General features: G+C 36.8%; 1 protein-coding gene across 3 annotated transcripts in view; it reads left to right on the top strand.

The window, feature by feature from the left end:
• The window catches only part of MACROD2 (mono-ADP ribosylhydrolase 2), a 2,136,932-nt gene that overhangs the window by 485,509 nt on the left and 1,629,702 nt on the right, over positions 1 to 21,721 (top strand). For all 3 annotated transcript variants that reach the window (XM_043478451.1, XM_043478448.1, XM_043478449.1), the window contains exon 4: positions 5,185 to 5,214. In XM_043478451.1, coding sequence (XP_043334386.1) covers positions 5,185 to 5,214 — 30 coding nt within the window. The remainder of the gene's footprint in view (positions 1 to 5,184; positions 5,215 to 21,721) is intronic.

The raw sequence follows: 21,721 nt of genomic DNA, 5'->3' as shown, positions 1-21,721 counted from the left end.
TTAAAGGAAGACTACTGTAGTGTCGTGTAGCGTGCTGCAGTCCGTGGGATGGCAGAGTCGGGTACTACTGAGCGACTGAGCTGAACTGACTGTAGTGTAATATTCCATTTATATCTTGAGAAAACCAAAAAGAGTGATGCTAATGTCAATTACCATGGTTATTTTTCATGTAGGCTAATTATCCCATGAAAAGGATTCCTGCTTTGTATTTAATTACTTTTTGGTTTTGATAATTTTATAATGAATATTCACACTTGTGTATAATTTGATAGTTTTAATTAAAAAAATCAAAACCTAGTTTAAATGGAAGAAAGCTGTTTCTCATAAACTTCAAAAAATGATCATTTGCTTAGGGTATTATAAATAAATTATCCACATTTGTCGCTTGAAATTAGATTTTGGTAACTCTCACTCATTTTATGTTCAGTGCTGTTTTTGCTTTCTAAGTAGTGAAACTGTTCATTTCACTGAGTTGTTATTGTGGGAGTAAAAACTGGAATAGACAGATTCATTAATTTGTAATGAAATTACATTTGAATTTGAATTTATGAATTACAAATTCATAAATTTGTAATTTATTTTAATTTCTCATTGGATTGATCTTTGAGACAATTACTGTAGCTTCATTTTTTCCTCTACCTCTTCTGGTAACAGGGGCATTTTATTTAGGAAAACATGAAAGAAGTTAGTGCTGGTTACCTAGAAAGCATGCTCAGCAAAATGGAGGTTGCCATTTCCTGCTCCAGGGGATCTACCGACAAAGGATCAAACCTGTGTCTCTTGCATCTCCTGCATTGGCAGGTGGATTCTTTACCACTGTACACCTAGGAAGTTCAGTAATATACTGTCCCAGGCACTTCTGGGATTTGAACCCAGGATCTTCTGTTCGATAGACAGGTGCTTTGACCAGCTAAGCCATGATACTGCCATGCTCAGAGAAGCCATTTTTAAATATTATTCTGGACGCAGTAGCATCATGCTTATCAACTTCAAGCTTTCTTAGTTCCTTTTTCCATTTGATGGAAACTCAAGGAATAACAAGAGGCATATCCAAAATTCCCTCCAACAAGGGACTTAGATAGGGACATAAATATATAAACATATTTCATACATTCTTTTTAAAAACTTTTAAATTTATATTGAAGTATAGTTGGTTAATAATGTTATGGGAGAGGGCGAGGGCAGGATGATATGGGAGAATGGTATTGAAACATGTATATTATCATATGTGAAACGAATCGCCAGACCAGGTTAGATGCATGAGACAGGGTGCTCAGGGCTGGTTCACTGGGATGACCCAGAGGGGTGAGATGGGGAGGGAGGTGGGAGGGGGGTTCAGGATGGGAAACACATGTACACCCATGGAGGATTCAAGTCAATGTATGGCAAATCAATACGATATTGTGAAGTAAATAATAAATAAAAAAATAATGTTATGATAGTTTCAGTTTTCTACATTATTAATCACTATTTCTAAATAAAGTATAGGAGTTTCCTTACTGACTTTGATTTTACAAAAAGAAAAAGGACCAAAGTTTTCTCTTTCTATACACTTCAGTAAACAAAACCTGCCTTCTCTGTCAATAAAGGAAAGGGATTAAATCTGCCAATTATCTGACTATTAGAAAACACATATTGAGAGCTTATTAAATGCAGACCAAACTGTTAAACTCACATCTTATCTTTAAGAACTTCCTATCTAATTGGGATATACGTCAATTTACTGGAAGTAATTAAGTAAAAATTCAGTTCAGTTCAGTTCAGTTGCTCAGTCGTGTCCGACTCTTTGTGACCCCATGAATCGCAGCTTGCCAGGCCTCCCTGTCCATCACCAACTCCCAGAGTTAAACTACTGTTAATTTCAGACACACAAAAGTCATTTTCACTTCTGTGAAATGGAAGAAATGCATTTAATACATCTGATCGATAAATGTTGAAAATCAGTTATATTACATATAGGGTGCTTTTTGTAAAGACAGAATAATAGAAATCATAATAAAGATTCACTTTTATTTGCCTACAGTTATGTCACTTTTGCCACTGTTGCCCCTGTGGCTCAGCGGCAAGGAACACACCTGTAATGCAGGAGATGTGGTTTTGATCCCTGGGTCGGGAAGATCCCCTGCAGGAGGGCATGGCAACCCACTCCAGTATTCTTGCCTGGAGAAATCCATGGACAGAGGAGCCTTGTGGACTATAGTCCAGAGGGTTACAAGAATTGGACATGACTGAAGTGACTGAGCACGCATGCATGTCACTTTTACTGAAGAAAATGCATTTTTTTTTTTAATTTTTAGAGAACAGAAGTTCATAAAATAGACTTAAATTTGATGGATTCTTTAGATAAATCATTATTGGGATTATAGTTATTAGAATTGCTTTGAATTTGATTTGAACATATTTAAGCAGCTTAGATTAAGATTGTATTACATGAATGGTAATGCACATGAAATTATCTTAAAAATGATTGTGCACTTTGTAGATGCCACAATTTTATGAAATATTTCTATGTTGATGTTAAAAGTGTAACCAGAAATGCTCATCTAGACATGAGCACACATCTGAGATAAATGGACTTGATGGTCCTCCAAGCCTGGAATTCCAGTTCCTACACCTACTCCCACTCATCCACCCACATCTATTGGACAAGTGCCTGATTAAACAGATGGGACTTGATCTGTGCTCTCCAAACAGGCAAACTCTACCTTTATTAAGCAAAACATTGGGGAAAAATAGGTTATATTGTGTTATTGTGATTCTGGGCATGATAATTTGAGTGTAAAGCTACTCTTCATTACTATTATTTGTTGTTGGAAATAAGTTTTTCTTTATGAATGAATATGTATAAATTGGAGGACAACAGATGGAGTTTCAGGGATCTGGAAAACCTATAGACAAGGAAGGAGTTCTCAGTCAGATTTAAAAATAAAAAATCAGCAGAAGTGTGAAATGCCATGCAGTTTTAAAAATGCATGTAGCTAAGATTTTCAAGAAAGTGTTTGGGTTTGCCAATAGACATCATGAAATTTCCCCCATCCACTAAAGGTTATGGACCCAAGATAGAATTGGTAATGATTTGAGAGAATAGCACTGAAACATGTATATTATCATATGTGAAATAGATCACCAGTCCAGGTTGGATGCATGAGACAGGGTGCTCAGGGCTGGTGCACTGGGATGACCCTGAGCGGTCATCTGAGGGATGGGGAGGGAGGTGGGAGGGGGCTCAGCATGGGGAACACATGTACACCCATGACTGATTCATGTCAATGTATGGCAAAAACCACTACAATATCATATTTGAATGTTGAATTTTAAGCCAGTTTTTTCACTCTCCTCTTTCACATCAAGAGGCTCTCTAGTTCCTCTTCACTTTTTGCCATAATGTTAACATACTAGAAGCTGTAAGACAAAGCAAGGCCAAGAAAGCCCCAAACATCAAAGCTTCAAAATAAAAGCCAGAACACTGTTAGTTTAACAATAGCTTTTCAGGGAAAGAAAAAGAAAAATGGCCTTATATACACACAGCAGTTCTGAAATCCTGAGGTCAGATGTTTTTGAATTGAGGAGCATCAGAGACAAGTTTGAACTCAGGACTGTATGGCTTCAGAACCATTATTTTTACTATTATTCTCTGCTCTTCCAATTCAAAACATCAGTCCTCAACTACAAGATACTAGGAAATGCTCATGAAGAAAATAAAATTCTTATAGAAAATTGTGAAAATGGGAAAATATAAAACCAAAGGAAAATATGAAAAATGCCCCCAAATCAAAACAAAAACACCATTAACTTCAAACTTGCCAGCAACATTTAAAATAAATGCATAAAAAAAAAAAGACTTGGTAACATCTTTCCTCATGCCTCTTCAGCAAGTTGCCACTTCAGCACAGTTTGATTTTGGAAAGATATTAAGTCCTGGATACCATCTAGGTAAATATTACACGTTTTCACTGTGATGTCAGGAGGGTTTGAGGACTCTGAGTTGACACAGTGGCAGATGACTGTGTAGTATCTGAAGTGAGTTTTGTTTGACTAATGGGGTTGCTACTCAGTACATATTTGTGATGAAAGCACCGAGGAAAGCCAAGCACAGCTATTATTGTTAATAGATGGCCCTGTGCTTGGAAGATCATATGAGATAAGGTTTGATGCTCTAATATTGACATATTGAGAAAACCTTCAAAGGTGTTTGTTCTCCATGCATTTTTATAATGTTTTCTTTATTGTTGCAATAATAAACCATCACATATGGATATAGGCATTTATTCTTAAAATGTTACATTTTTTTGTTGATGAAATCATTAACACTCTAATATTTGCTTCTCTTACTATGACAGTGCATGGTCTGTGGATATCACACTAAAATTGAAGTTAAAGAGTCCTACTATTCCTTCTTAAATGATTTCTATAATCTTTTGGTAGCTCAGATTTCTCCACAAAGAAAGTCACCTTGATGACTACATACTTTATGTTGCTCCAAAGAGTTCTGTTTTCTGACTTTTGTAGTGACTAGATTATCATAGGCATAAGGTGCCATGGAACTTTTTGAATATTTGACCTCTTAAAATCTAAATGGAAAAATTTGACTTCTATAATTGTGTGTGCTAGATTAATAGATAAATGGGTATGAAATGGCAAATCATTGTTTTACAAAAATATTTAAAATGTGTTTCTTTCCCACAAACAAAAAAATTACTGCAAAAAAGAATAAATCTGTTACTATTTAAGTTCATTCTTATAGCAGAGTAACTTGAGATAGGTTTATTTGATGGTGTTTAATTTAATTAAAATTATCATTATACTTTTCTGTTACATTGTCCTTTGAAATTATTGAAATTGCTTAAGTAACATTTTTATATCTCTACTTGATAAAATGGTGAAAACAGAAGGTTAATTTAGATACAGAATGGTAATAAAAGGATCATAATATGTATTTTATTTTATTAGAAATAAGAACATTGTAAAAATAGTCATTTGAAGAGAAAAAGGAGATAAAAATAATATTTACATTTTCATACATCATAAAACAAAGAATCTATCTTTATATGAAAGTACATATTGTGATATATGTGTGTGTGTATATGTATAGCATGATTATTACCAACTTTTTCTTGGAATACTCTGGCATAAACATATTTTAATATATTATTTAACATCGTTTGTTTGTTTTCTTTTAAACAGCAAATGCCAGTCTTCTTGGAGGTGGAGGTGGTAAGTCCTAAATATCACTTAAAATATATTTTATTACTACACCAACCATAAGATGGTTGGTAAGTTCCCTGATACTTTAACAAAATTAATTTTGCTGTATTCATCAACCATGCAAATGATAATCTTCCAGAGAATAATTCATAACAGAAATATCTTGGGTTTACCTGAATGTTATTTTAACTGACTTCAAAATATGCAGAATACTGTTGTTCTTCTCATGAAGCTTTGTGTTTCTACCTTTGGCTTAAGTTATAGCAGCAGTAAGCTACTGAGATAAATACACATTTGGTAGATAATAGAATCACTTTAAAAGAATTACTTTATTGACGTATAGTTGATTTAAAATGTGTTAATTTCTTCTGTATCGCAGAGTGACTCACTTATACATGTGTATATATATATGTGTATGCGCTAAGTCGCTTCAGGCATATACAACTCCACGTTACCCCAAGGACTGCAGCCTGCCAGGCTGCTCTGTCCATGGGATTCTCCAGGCAAGAATTCTGGAGTGGACTGCTGTGCCCTCCGTGTGTGTGTGTGGGTGTGTGTGTGTGTATAAATACATATATATATATATATATATATATATATATATATATTCTTTTCCATTATGTTTATCACAGGATATTGATTGTAGTTCCCTGGACTAAACAGTGGGATCTTGTTTATTCATTCTATGTATAATAGTCTGTGGGCTTCCCTGTGGCTCAGTGATAAAGAATCCACCTGCAATGAAGGAGATGCAGCAGATGTGGTTCAATCTCTGGGTCGAAAAGACCCCCTAGAGAAAGATATGGCAGCCCGCTCCAGTATTCTTGCCTGGGAAATCCCATGGACAGAGGAGCCTGGCCAGCCACAGTTCATGGGGTCGCAAAGAATCAGACACAACTGAATGACCAAACAACAGCAACAGAACATTTGCAAATGCTCATCCTAAACCCCCAGGCCACCCTCCCACTTGCATTCTATGTCGTCAACCACAAGTCTGTTCTCTATTTCTGCGAGTCTGTTTCTGTTCTGTAGGTAAGTTCAGTTGTGTCATATTTTAGGTTCCACATGTAAATGATGCCATATGGCGTTTGTCTTTCTATTTCTGACTTTCCTCACTTAGTATGCTAATCTCTAGGTCCGTCCATGTTGCTGCCAATGGCAGTATTTCATTCCTTTTTATGGCTGAGTAATATTCCACTGTGTATATATACCACAACTTATTTATCCATTCTTCTTTCGATAAACATTAAGGTTGTTTCCATTTCTTGGCCATTGTAAATAGTGCTTCTGTGAAGGTAGGGGTACATGGATGTTTTTGATTATAATTTTGTCCAGATATATGCCCTTGAGTGGAATGGCACCTCTATTTTTAGTTACTTTGAGGAACTTCCATGCTGTTTTTCATAGTGGCTGCAAGATAGAGTCACTTTTTTTAAGAGTCACTTGTAGTGTGAATTCTAAAACAATGCATCTGGAAACTTGTGGTTTTTCTTTTTTCATCATAATGACTAAAAAAATCTTTGTAGCCTGAGGGCTTCACATATCAGCAACTTACTGTGAAAAATAAAGAAAGAAATTAGTATTGACATTTTGCTTTTTCTTTTTTCCTTTTTAGAGGAGAAAGAGAAAGAGATCAAAGTGAGATGAGGAAGAGAGAGATTCCTGTACTAGGAATTCTTTTCTGATACTAAAATCTTGGCATAAAAATAAAATATTATTTTTATTTCTAGGTTGAAAGATGAAAGCATTCCTAGCCCCAGTCTATATTACATAGTGAGGGAGGAAAACCATATACAATAGAATGGGGTCTTTTTCATTTAGGACCCAGGTGGGCATGAGTAGGTTTATTTTCTCCCCTTCCTCCTGCTCCTTCTTTTCATGTACATGGTTGGAGTAGACATGATTATACGGAGCTTTAGGTTTTCAACAAACAATCTGGAACTTGTTTACTTGATCTTGAACTTTTAAGAAATATAATCCTTTATTAATGATAACCAGGAGATTTCAGTGTAAATTTCATTAGAAAATTAAAATTTTCACCATTGTTCTCATATTTGAATCAATAGATTTTTAAAAACAGAATGTTGGAAGTGGAAATGATAGAAAATAGTTTAAACTAGAAAGTGCTCTTCATATTATCATGTCAATGCGCATTCTGTAGCAAAATATTTTTCTTCTTCCTCAACTTTCTTTAGAAAATACATGCAAGGTTTCTCATTGTTCTACTTCTTTTTTGGTATTCTTTGGGAACTAAAAGGGAAATTTTCCTTCAGAATTTACTGGTTTCCTGGTAAACTTTTATCTCTAGGTTTCTTATATGAAAGAAGCATTAAAATAATTCATTCGTAGTGCTGATTTTCTTCCATGACATGTTAGTATTTTAACAAATTGGACTACTACCATTAAATAGGATAAAAATGTTAAAGTTGAGTCTAGATATATAAATCCAGACTATTATAGTTCTTGGCTAAAGAAAACTGAATTAACTAATTATATAAGTTGAAATCATTTTAGCTGCCCATAACAGAAAACCCCACAATAACAGTGACTTAAAAGAGATAGAAATATATTTCTGTCTCTTCTAAAAGTAGTCTAGATGTAGGCTAGACCAGTGGTGTGATAATCCCATCGAGCACTCAAGCTCTGACTTTTATGGTCTTCTTCCTACTGCATGGAACTTAGGGTCCATGAAGGCTGCTGGACTTTAGCCATCAAAATACGGGGTCAGTAGGAGTAAGGCAACAATAAAGAAAGATGGCTCCTCAAAATCATGCCAGTTTTCTTAGCGCAGCTTTACTAAAGTCCCACATTATCCTTGAATTGATCAAATGTTCATTCGTGGATAAGACAGTTTTATTCCAGGAAGCAATATGCTCATCCAAAAAAGAGCCGTGTTCTCTTTTCTGTGGAGGAAGGAGAGGGTGGAGGTTTTGGCAGGCAGTGACTAGTCTCTGCCATTGTGAGAAGGCAGACAACTAGTTCAGGTACCCTTGTCGAACTGCTGGGTTTCAGTCTACGTGTGCACGACTGGCCTGTATAGAGTTAACTCTAGTGAGTTAGCCTGTATTTCCCTGTGGTTCCTTCAGCCTTTGTGGGAAGAAGTATTGCAAATATTGTCAAATATTGTAGATTTTCAGCAATGGCGAGACATTCAGGAATAGGAAAACTCGGTTTTTCTTTACCTGAAGAATATACTTGAGTCCTCTAGATGGTTGATTTTGCTAAATGCATTTATTTGCCATAATTTCTCATTTCTAAGTTCTAAAATTAGCAGCTCAGTATCATTATAAAGATAAATTATACGTATTTAAGATGGCTGTAATTTCTTTCATTAAAGTAGGTCATTGACAGGTTTAAATTCATTTATGCACTTCTGGAGATGTCAAGATTGCTCTAAAATGCATGTTTGATTTTTGGAAGGCTGCATTTAAAAATTAAATTTAAGGAATATTTTTAGCCTTCTTTGAACTTATTTTTGGCCTTTTGATTCTATGAGGATCTTATTAATCCTGTCAGTGATATTTGCACAGCAACAGCTAATAATCATCCGATAAGGAACACTTGAACTGATATAATCCTCTTGGATTTAATCAATGATTCCTTTTGTTGACTTGAATTAATATCCCTTCAAAAATCTCTAAAGGAAATAGTTCTTTGATTGACTAAACAATTTGATCAAGAGCATTTGGCACCATATAAAAAACAATAAGGGTACCTTAAGTACCATTTTCTCAGGTTCTCAGGAGAGCTTCCCTCCAATTCTGTGTAAGTTGTACTTGAAATTTAGGCAAACTTAGTCTATACAACATTGTATTACCTATAATCTTAGCATTTTGCTGTTCTTTTTTGAGTGCTTATTAGCAAGACTTCTCCTAAAAGGAGATTGTAAGTATGGTCACAATCATCCTCTCAGTTTTGGTTTTAAAGTGAGAGAATCATTTCATGTAGGTGTGCATTGTCATCTTTTGCCAGAGGTCACTATCTTAGAAACTTCATGTAACTTAGTGTCATTGCAGTGAACATAAGTGATAGGCTTTCAACTACCTAGGCATATCAGCTAAAATACTTGATAAAATGGATCATCTTTGTATATATTTCCTAGATATATTAAGGGCATATAAATATAATAATATTTAAGTAAGAAGTGGCCGGTCTATAGTGACTGGACTCTATCTTTCAGGAAGCCTTTATATTGCCTATGTAATGGTACAGTGTCAAAAAATCTTAGAAGTCCTATTAATTTTTCACAAGGTCGCCATCATTGCTCACGGTAATAACCTGCACAACTGTATAGTACATTGATATATAAAACAAGTGAATTTGATTTTCTTATTTAGTGCTTTTGCTAGTCAGGGTAGTCTATATTAAATTGTCCTAGTGGCTTAAGACGGTAAGGCTCATTTCTTGCTCCCAACATAGTCTGAGCAGCTTGGTGGCTATCCTACTCAGGCTCTGCCACAAGTGGTAACACAGAGTCTCAGGTTGTTTTCCTATCTTGCACCTACTCTGCGTGATATGTGACTCCAATCACAAAACAGGAAGAAAGAGCTGGTGGATCTTGTGGATTGTATTTACAGAGCAGTACGTGAATGGCTTGTGTCAATTCTGCTCGTTTCATGGGTCAGAATTCAGACAGGTGACCCCTAACCTGACTTCAAGGAAGCCTGAGAAGAATGAAATGGTGTGGTAAATACCTAGCGCTGTCTCAGACACAGTGCACAGGTGAGATCAGTTTTGGTATTATTTTAATGCTTGAGAGAAATTCGACTTAGGGAAATTTGGTGACTTCTTCAAGGTCACACAGCTTATAAGTGCAAAGGTCCAACAAAAAGACAGGGTTCTTGATTCCCACTCAAGACTCATACCATTACTGATCTGTGATTTTTAATATATCTTTGATCTTTAGATTTGCCTTTTCTGTGCACAAGTAGGTCAGTATTTACATCTGGAAAAATTAAGGAGAGGAAAGGAAAACATGCAGCTGAGATACGGATGATGCTTTCCCTGGTTTATTTTAACAAGGCTTAAGCTCAGTTGATAATTTGAAAGTACATACAGTAGCACTGTCTTACAGTACCTGTGGACTGTCATCCAGATTCATATACCTTTTTTATGTATTTGGTGTTTAGTCTGAGAGCACATTGCGTTTTAAATACCCATTCACTCATCTGTAATAAGCATGTTTTACATGCACAGAGTCCTATGATGTTGTACTTCTGGAATATATAATAAAAAAGACCTTTGGAGCCAGTCTTAAATTATGTCAAGAAGCAGAATTATAAAGAAAAAAGCAGAATTAAAGGGATACGTCCTTGATTTCCTTCCAGAACGTTATGTAACAGACTAGAACAAAAATTACAGTCTCTTAGTTTAGATAATGTCTTTCCTTTTCATTGTCACAGTAATTAACATAGGACTGGAATCTGCTGATAGAACCCAAACAAGACCTGGTTTATGGGATTTGCTTCCTTTTTAGGCTGTCAAAAGCTCCTGAGTACTGAAGCCTGAGGCATAATGTTAGACATTTAAAATGACATTTTCTGACAGAGTAGCAATTTAAGGTTGACTTTTTATATGCATAAATTTGTAGGACTGCTTTTTTAATTATACACACACATATATACATATATATAGATATAGCATATATTTGTATCAATACTGTGATTCTAGACCTTATGCTTGAGGTGCTTCTGTGACAGGTTAATTTTAAAAACTCTAGGCATAAGCAACTACCGCTAAATAAACTCTCAGCCCCAGATGGAATGCGTGGGAAAGCTGCTTTTCTAGAATGAGAACACAGCATATATAATGCTATTCTCTACCTCTAAAGGCTTCTTGCTCTTCTTGTACCCCTCGATAGAGGGGCCTCGATAGACGTGAGCTTGCATAAGCTCCTGGAGTTGGTGCTGGACAGGGATGCCTGGCGTGCTGCGGTCCACGGGGTCGCAAAGAGTCAGACACGACTGAGTGACTGGATTGACTGAGAGTTTAGCGGGGTGAGGTGCCGCATGCGTCTCAAAAGCAGCAAAATCATAAAACTGTTTGGTCATACAGTAGGTGCCATCGGTGTATCTCCACTCGACCAACAACGCACATGTTCATTCATTCATTCAACAAATGCTCATTTAGTAACAACTGATTGGGATCCCCAAGTGGTTCAGTCAGTGAAGAGTCTTCCTGCAAGGTGGGAGACCCAGGTTCAATCCCTGGGTTGGGAACTTCCCCTGCAGAAGGAAACAGCTACCCACTCCAGTATTCTTGCCTGAAGAATTCCATGGACAGAGGAACCTAGTGGGCTACATTCCATGAGGTCACAAAGAATTGGACACGCTTGAGTGACTAACACTTTCCCTTTCAACTACGAAATACTAATTTAGTAACTACTGTGTGTCAGTATTTGATTATTTATTATTTTTTTAAATTGGAGGATGTTTGCTTTACAATATTATATTGATTTCTGCCATACATCAACACGAATCAGCCATAGGTATACATATGTCCCCTCCCTCTTGAATTTCCCTCCCACCTCCCAGCCTATCCTACCCCTCTAGGTTGTCACAGAGCACCAACTTGAGTTCCCTGCATCATACAGCAAATTTCCACTGGAAATCTAATTTTCCCATATGGTAATAGTATTGATTATTGATTTGGTAATAAACATAACCCTTTACCTGTGACCAGTCATGGTCCCTGTTTGACTGAGTTGTCTGAGCAGTTATCATTCACCATGCTCTTTTAGGTGTTCCAGGAATTTTCCTTGCATGGATCTTTTGAATTAAAATGATACATTAATATCAATATAATGGGCTTCAAGTATCATATTTCTTCTTTAAAAAAGCAGAACAGATATCCTGAAAAATACATTTTTCACAAAAACCCTGAGTTTCAGCCAAGCATTCCTAGCATGAAAAAGCAACCACTGAAAGGGCTTTTCAAGTGTGTCTAAGTGGGAGTGCTTTCATAAATACCTTCTCAACATTCACAGGCAGAGTGGAACACCTCTTACTCACCCTCCACCTACAGAATGGAATCCCTGTGGAGATTGTGTGTTTCACTCTTGTTATGTCTTGAGATCTGGCTGGGCCTTAGGCATGCTGGGGGTAGATCTCGGAGAGTGGTCTGCAGTGAGGGACCAAGTCCAGTTAAAGCAGGTATAGTGTCGGAGGTGGCCCCTCATGAGAGTCAGTCCAGCTTGTTGGGCAGTGAGTTAGCCTGCTAGCTTCTGTTCAGCAGATGGAGGGATCCCAGCACTGTGAAAGAAACTCAGCAGATCTTGCCGTGTTGGTCAGGTGGGGACCCAGTCTAAGGAGTAGAGCTTGAGAAAGGGATGCAATGCTGAAATATGGAAGATAAGGCTTAAGATCTGACTGCATCAGGGGGATTGATCGTGGTCACTGCAGGTGGGTGAGCCTGCTAGGGCCCATCAGGAGGTTCAGAAGGAGGGGCCGGGGGATGGAGGGACCAGGAGCCAGGCCAGGTCTGACAACATGCAGTTACACGCTGAGTCAGCCTACCATTGCCCCTCCCTTCTTCTCTTCCTTCTTTCTTTCCTCCTTCCCTCTTCCTTTTTTCCTTCTTTCCTTTTTCTCTTTCTCAGTCAACAGCATGTACTGATCACCTGTTGTGTACTAGTCTTGACACTGAGGTAGGAATGATTCTTTTAGCCAAGTGCAGTCTGAAGTATTAATATAAGTATTTATTTACACATTAATATTATAAGAACCAGAAAGGTTCTTATTACAAGAAAAACGAAGCAGAAAAGATGAAGCCAGCATGTCAGTGTGATTAGAGAAGGCTTCCCACAAGAGGTGATATCACTGGAGCAGTCTTGGAGGATGTGTTATCATTTTCTAAGAGAGGAAAGAAATGACCCACTCAGTTGTATTTTTCACTGTTTGATGTAGGTATATCATATAGATATCTTACTGTGCTTCAGTGGTTCTCCTCACTGTTCTACAGACAAGTTATTCAGACAGTGGTTAAACAGTTTCCTCTGACTATTCAGGCATGCCACTTAAAATGGAGTGAACAGTGTTAGAAATAAAGAAAAGAGCTCTGGTACTAGTGCTGTTGGCAGTAAAGATCCATCACAGCAAGGTGGGTAAAGTCTGGTGGTCACACCAGCACAAGCTCCTCCTTGCCTTGCCTTCTACTCTAACTACCTCATCTGTATCTCAGTCTAAGAATGAACTTAGATTAAATGCCCCTTCATTCTGGCCAAGCTGATTGAACCTGGAAGCATACAGTTCCCTACTAGAGCATCAGTTCTGTTCAGTCACTCAGTCATGTCCCACTCTTTGTGACCCCATGGACTGCAGCATGCCAGGCCTCCCTATCCATCACCAACACCTAGAGCTTGCTCAGATTTATGTCCATCGAGTTGGTGATGCCATCCAACCATCTCATCCTCTGTCATCCCCTTCTCCTGCCTTCAATTTTTCCCAGCATCAGAGTCTTCTCCAGTGAGTCAGTTCTTTGCATCAGGTGGCCAAAGTATTGGAGTTTTACCTTCAGCATCAGTCCTTCCAATGAATATTCAGGACTGATTTCCTGTAGGATGGACTGGTTGGATCTCCTTGCAGTCCAAGGGACTCTCAAGAGTCTTCTCCAACACCGTAGTTCAAAAGCATCAATTCTTCGGTGCTCAGCTTTCTTTATAGTCCAACTCTCACATCTATACATGACTACTGGAAAAACCAAAGCTTTGACCCTTTGGACCTTTGTTGTCAAAGTAATGTCTCTGATTTTGAATATGCTGTCTAAGTTGGTCATAGATTTTCTTCCAAGCAGCAGGCTTCTTTAATTTCATGCCTGCAGTCATCATCTGCAGTGATTTTTGAGCCCTGAAAATTAAAGTCTGTCACTGTTTCCATTGAGAAGGCAATGGCACCCCAATCCAGTACTCTTGCCTGGAAAATCCCATGAACAGAGGAGCCTGGTAGGCTGCAGTCCATGGGGTCACTAAGAGTCAGACATGACTGAGCGACTTCACTTTCACTTTTCACTTTCATGCATTGGAGAAGGAAATGGCAACCCACTCCAGTGTTCTTGCCTGGAGGATCCCAGGGACAGGGGAGCCTGGTGGTCTGCCGTCTATGGGGTCGCACAGAGTCGGACACGACTGAAGCGACTTAGCAGCAGCAGCAGCAGCACCGTTTTCACTGTTTCTCCATCTATTGGCATGAAGTGACAGGACTGGATGCCATGATCTTAGTTTTCTGAATGAGTTTTAAGTCAACTTTTTCACTCTCGTCTTCCACTCTCATCAAAAGGCTCTTAAATTCTTCTTCACTTTCTGCCATAAGGGTGGTGTCATCTGCATATCTGAGGTTATTGATACTTCTCCTGGCAATCTTGATTCCAGCTTGTGCTTCCTCCAGCCTGGCATTTTGCATGATGTACTCTGCATATAAGTTAAATAAGCAGGGTGACAATATGAAACCTTGATTAACACCTTTCCCAATTTGGAGTCAGTCTGTTGTTCCATGTCCAGTTTTAACTGTTGCTTCTTGACCCACATATAGATTTCTCAGAAGGCAGGTCAGGTGGTCTGGTATTCCCATCCCTTTAAGAATTTTTCACAGTTTGTTGTGATCCACACAGTCAAAGGCTTTGGCAGAAGTAGATGTTTTTCTGGAACTCTCTTGTTTTTCTTTGATCCAGCTGACGTAGGAATTTGATTCTGGTTCCTCTGCCTTTTCTAAATCCAGCTTGAACATCTGGAAGTTCACAGTTGATGTACTGTTGAAGCCTGGCTTGGAGTATTTTGCGCATTACTTTGCTAGCATGTGAGATGAATGCAATCGTGCAGTATTTTGAGCATTCTTTGGCATTGCCTTTCTTAGGGATTGGAATGAAAACAGACCTTTTCTGGCCCTGTGGTCACTGCTGAGTTTTCCAAATTTGCTGGCATATTGAGTGCAGCACTTTCACAGCATCATCTTTTAGAACTTGAAATAGCACAACTGGAATTCCATCACCTCCACTAGTTTTGCTCGTAGGGATGCTTCCTAAGGCCCACTTCACTTCGCATTCCAGGATGTCTGTCTCTAGGTGAGTGATCACACCATCATGGTTGTCTGGGTCGTGAAGATCTGTTTTGTATAGTTCTTCTGTGTATTCTTGCCATCTCATCTTAAAACCTTCTGCTTCTGTTAGGTCCATACCATTTCTGTCCTTTATTGAGCCCATCTTTGCATGAAATGTTCCCTTGGTATCTTTTAATTTTCTTGAAGAGATCTCTAGTCTTTCCTATTCTATTGTTTTCCTCTATTTCTTTGATCTCTGAGTAAGGCTTTCTCATCTCTCCTTGCTATCCTTTGGAACTCTGCATTCCAATGGGTATATCTTTCCTTTTCTCCTTTGCCTTTAGCTTCTCTTCTTTTCTCAGATATTTGTAAGGCATAAACTTCTTTCTCAGATATTAGGGCATCATCTTCTTTTAAAAAAAGAGAGATTTTTTTAAAACTAATTTTTACAAGTTCTATCACAGGTAGTGGGTATTTCATTTACTATCTTCCATTCTGGATTTTTAACATGCTTAAACATTTCAGTTTTGATTAGTTTGCTCTAGAAATATAATGTCTTTATCATTAGATGTTCTCTAAATGACAAGATAAAACTTAAAAAAATACTTATAGCAGATAACATGATGAGTATATGCATATTTATGTAATAATTATTTTAAGCATTGTATTACCTTTTATTTCTAAAAAGTTTCCATAGCTAAGATAGTATCATTTACTTTAAACACTACAATTATTTTTTTAAATTCTGCAAAATAAGGAGAATAATATATATTTCTATAGATGTGGAAGTGAAGCATATAATATTTGTATTACATGAAAAGAAGGAAAGACTGTTTTTTCGTTCATGTTTGTCATTCTGCAGGTATTCAAACAGTTATATCTTTCAATCAGAAATATTATTGTCATTATTGATTTTTCTTGTTCAAACCTTTTGACAAAACTTAAAAGTGCTAATGTGCCTGTTAATAAGATTTAACATTCATTGAGAAATAGAATCAACGTGCCTTAGGAAAAGTTTTTACATAGATTTGCTTAGCTCTTGAGCTCTTTAATTCATGCTTGAAAAGTGATGGACAATGAAAATCATGGGCAATAATCTCTTAACATGTTACTTGATTTATGATTTTCACTGAAAACAATGAAACAATTTTGTAATATACTTATAATTTAAAATCTTAAGACATAAAGACAGTAGGTTACTTTGAACGAGCAGTGTAGGCATTGGAGCTACAACTTTTATTTTATGTTTCATTACAGTAACTAATTACCTTTTAGATTCATAATTTTGTGCACTATTAGATATAATTGGTTCCTTTCTCTGACATATGCTTCATTTCATTATCTTGTGGATATTCCATAAAGCCTTTGTGTAATCAGTGTATTCAATCTGAACACACTGAAGAAAAGTAAAACCATTTACTCTTAAGTTTTCATGGTTCAAGTTCAATTTCCAGTTAAATTACTTAACTTAAATTACACTGAAGTTAAAATGATAAATCTTATCTTTGTTTAATATTTCTTCACACAACTCAATAAAAGATTGTATGTGTTCATTGCAATAGCTGTTTTGCCTGTTAATAATATAAACTGTTGAGACAGAAAATGTTGAATAAAATAGTAATATCATTACAAAACAGATAACATGAGAAGGAATTTTTTACATGTGTTACTGAGAAAGAGAAACCCAACCAAACTGAGGGGAAGACTTTAGATTTTAAAGATATGGTAGACTGAGGAAATCAGAAAATCTCCTTGCAACAAACTCATATAAGTTTGGGATAAAAAAATTAATTGAAGTATGTCAGACACCTTGCAAGAAAGAAATTGCATCTTTGGTTGCCATAAATAAGAGAGTACTGGAAAAGCAGAGTGAACCGAAGCCGTGATATGAACTGTGCGTGCCTTGTGGCAGGGCAGATGGTGATGGGCATTGGACACTAGGGGCCATGAGGCTAGTTCTCACTGGGGAGTAGAAATAGGATTGCATAAAGTAGGAGGCTAGAGCTTAGGTCCTGAAACCAACTAAAGCCAAGTTCCTCAAATTGTTATAATCTCAACAGAAGGGTGAATTTGAAAACAAAAAAAATTTCTATACTGTCTCAAGGTGACTGCAAGGATGACTTAAAAAGTTTCTATCTTTGTCTTGAAGCTTCATTGTGTTTGGTACTGAAATCTACACTACCTATGTATGTGACAATCCCAAACACAAGAACCCCAACTTTATAGTGAATAAACCTGATGAACACTACCTCAGCCTGGTAATGAAATTCACAACTAACAGCGATAAATCATATTGATAAGGTGTACCTTTGATATGCTATATTGAAAATGCTGCATTACCTCTTATTTTCTCTAAGAATCGATAACTTCAACCTAATCATGAGTAAAATATCAGACAAATGCCAATAGAGGGGCATTCAACAAAATATTGGATCAATATACCTTGAACCTATCATATTTTGATATCATTGAAAAAAAGGAAAATCTGAGAAACTCTCACAATTAGGAGGAGCTTAAGGAGACATGACAAATAACTCTGATGTACTCTTCTGGATGATATCCTGGAACAGAAGAAGATATTAGGTGAAACTAAGGAACTGTGAATAAACCATGGGCCTTAGTTAATAATTCTATGTCAGTGTTGGTTCATTAATTGTTAAAATGTACCACACGTGCTTAAGATGTTAAGAGTAAGGGGAAGCGGATGTGAAGTACATGGAAACTTTCTGTACTATCTTCTCAATTTCTCCATAAATCTAAAATTTTTCCTGAAAGATAATCTATTACTTTTTTTTTTTTTTTAAAAAAGGAGTCTAAAATCCACCTCAAATATGCAAGAGTCACAGTAGATATTAGGATTGGACTTCAAAGCACTTAAGGTAGCTAAATAGCACCCTAAAAGATAATTGAAAATACTAATAAATGTGTTTAACACAACTAAATGTATAAAAATGAGAATCCAAACTCTAAGAAAGTGATAAAATATGATCAAGAAAAGGCAGATGTCAAAAGAAACAAATCCTAATCTTAGGATTGAGAAATATGGACTTTGAAGTTAAAAACTCTAATAATAGATTTTATAACATCATATTAGACATAGCTGAAGAGAGGATTAGTGACTTGGAGGATAACATTGTAGGAATTACCCAGAATGTCCCACAGGGATAGAAATAGATGGTAAATATGAGAGAGAAGGACAGAAACAAGACAGACAGAGGGCAAACATTTGACGTATAAACAATGGGGATTCCAGAAAGAAGGATTGCAGAAAAGGCAATATTTGTAGAGAAGATAGCTGAAAAGTCTTCACAGGTTGCCAAAGAAATGAATTATCTCAAAAATAGACATTACTGATTTCTACTGAAGAAAAATTAAACCAAGAAGTGGACACATTAGAGTGAAGCTATAGAACACAAAATAGGTAAAGATTTTTTCTTTTTTTAAATGTATTTTTAATTTGAGGATAATTGCTTTTCCGTGTTGTGTTGGTTTCTGCCATATAAGACGTGAATCAGCCATACTGTACACTTGTCCTCTCCCTCTTAAACCGCGCCCCCCCTACCCCCATCCCACCCACCCAGGTCATCACAGAGTGCGGGGCTGAGCCCCCGTGTTACACAGCGGCTCCCTGCCAGCTACCGTGTTACATACGGCCGTATACACGTGTCCGCGCCGCTCTCTCTGCTTCTCCCTCCTACCCCCATCCCACCCACCCAGGTCATCACAGAGTGCGGGGCTGAGCCCCCGTGTTACACAGCGGCTCCCTGCCAGCTACCGTGTTACATACGGCCGTATACACGTGTCCGCGCCACTCTCTCTGCTTCTCCCCCCTACCCGCATCCCACCCACCCAGGTCATCACAGAGTGCGGGGCTGAGCCCCCGTGTTACACAGCGGCTCCCTGCCAGCTACCATGTTACATACGGCCGTATACACGTGTCCGCGCTGCTCTCTCTGCTTCTCCCAGCTTCTCTACCCCGCTGGGCCCACACGTCTGTTCTGTGTCCGTGTCTCGATTCCTGCCTTGCAAATAGGTCCATCAGTACCATTTTTCTAGATTGTATATGCATGTGTTAATATACAGTATTTATTTTTCTCTTTTTGACTTACTTCACTCTGTGTAACAGGCCCCAGGTTCATTTATGTCAGTTCAGCTGACTCAAATTCATCCCTTTTTATGGCAGAGTAATATTCCGTTGTGTATATGTACCACAACTTCTTTATATGTTCATCTAGACAGGTAAAGATTTAAAGACATCAGAAAGAATTTTCTATAAAGAAGCAATTTTTAGATTGACAGATAAATTATAAATAGAAATAGATACTAAAAGACAATGAAGTAATAACTGAGGGGAATTAGTGTTAACCTGGAGTTCTTTACCCATTAGAACTTCCATTCAATAGTGAGTAAAATTAAGGACATTTTTAGATAAGCATTGAAAAAATTAATCATAGATCCTTGCTGAAAAAGCTGCCAAAATGTAAACTGGAGAAAAAAGGAATTTGAACCCACTTCCCACCCCCCACCAAAAGACTGATGTATCAATTCTGTTATTATTTTTTAAAGTTTTTTAGATAGAAAATTTTAAATGTGAATATCTAGATTAAAGCAGTATTATGAATTTAATTTTATCATCATGAAACTTCATCAGTTTTCAACTAATAACCAATCTTGTTTCACCTACACCTCCATCTACTCAAGCATGTAGATTATTTTGAAGCAAATCTGAGAATCATATCATTTTACCTGAAGATATTTTGATATGTACCTCTCAAAGACAGGAAGTGTATTTTTCTTTTCATTTTTAAACCTAAAAAGCTTTCTTCTATCAAATGTCCAGTCAGTGTTCACATTATTGCTATCAATTTATGATTTTATTTTTGCAGTATATTTGCTTGAATTGTGATACACATAATATTTATATGCTGCTTGGTTGGTATGTCTTTTTCAATGTATAAATTCCTCCTTACTATCTAATCTAAATATGTATCTCTAAAGATAGTATATCTATGTGTACATGCTCTCAAATAGGTACACATTTAGGTTCATTTGTTTCCACTTTGGTTTTGATTTGGGGGATAGCATTTTAGAATATAGTTTAATAAATTGTGAATATTATTTTATATTACTTCTGCATTTTTATTTCATAGTTAACTTTTGGGAAAATATGAAGTTTAAGTAATTCTGTCAAGAAATATTTGGATAGGTAAATCTTGCTCAAAGACAGGGAAAAATAATTACAAAATAATCTTTTGAAAAAATGAAATCTCTCTTTTCAGAAATGGAAATTCCTTCATAAGAATTCTGGACTTTTATGAATGCTCTCACTGTGCTTAGCTGGCTAGATGGGACCTAAATGCTTGGAAGCATAGATTCATATCTAAAAGCAAATAGGTTAGAATTAGGAAGTACTTTGCCCAGCTGTCAGGATATGTCTATATATCCACCTAATAGTATAGTAGATATATTATTATGCTTGTGTAGCTTATCTACTTGTGTTAAAGGTAAAATCTTTTCAAAACTGTGCAAACAAAAAGTTTATTGAGCTCCTGTTTTAGATATCCCCAGGGAGACTCTGAATGTAACCTGAAAGAGCACAGTAGGAAATAAAAGTCCAAGCAAAATACTGCAGGTCAAGTCTCTTGTGTTCTGGGATCACTTGATTGTATCCCTTCAGTTATGGGGGAGAACTTTTTTTTTGTCATGCATGTTTTGGCTCCACAGAAATACAAGGTAGGGCAATTTCTTTGGAAGCCACTTTTATAGTCTATTCAATTTCAGCACTAATAAGAATCCTTTTTTTGTTGTTGTTGTTTGGAGCTGCCTTCATTTACCTCTAAACTGGAGATAAGCCGTGGGGTGTGGGGGGAATGAACTTGGACAGTTTTGAATGGCAGTAAATCCACGAGGATCTCAGGAGTCCAGTCACAGATATTCTGGACCTGTGAACCACAATGTCCTTTCTTTCGCTTTACATGATCATTTATTGCTGCAGCTCTGTCTTTGGACAAAAGTCATTACATTTTTTTTTAATGAGTTAAAATAAATTTATTATTTTGTGTCCTAGTTTCCTCCTCTGAAAAGGTGGTTATAATGATATATAACTATTTTACAGAGGTGGAATAACTAATTGCTCATTGGAAAGTGTTTTTCAAATACAAGATGTTAGATACATGGTTATTACCATAGTTGTCATTATTATCTTTATAGTCTCAAACTGAAAGATGCTGGGTAATTTTAAGATGTGGCGATATTACATCCAAATAAAGAAGAATATCCTGAATTGTTGGATAATAGAAGTCTAAATAATGCGTGGCAGAGGAGAGTTTCTTTTGTGGGAAACTAATATAGATAGTGGTACCTTATTTAACCCCAAATAAGCCAAAGGATTTTGCATGTAAATATAGGTAGAAGATTATCCTAATAGTAGTTCATTTCATCCTGTGTAGTACTGATTATAAGGAACCTTTCTTTCAATTATTTAAATA

This window comes from Cervus canadensis, chromosome 10, assembly GCF_019320065.1.
Source record: "Cervus canadensis isolate Bull #8, Minnesota chromosome 10, ASM1932006v1, whole genome shotgun sequence".
Classification (NCBI taxonomy): domain Eukaryota; kingdom Metazoa; phylum Chordata; class Mammalia; order Artiodactyla; family Cervidae; genus Cervus; species Cervus canadensis.
Note: the sequence above shows the minus strand (reverse complement) of the source record. Positions and strands in the feature narration are given on the sequence as shown.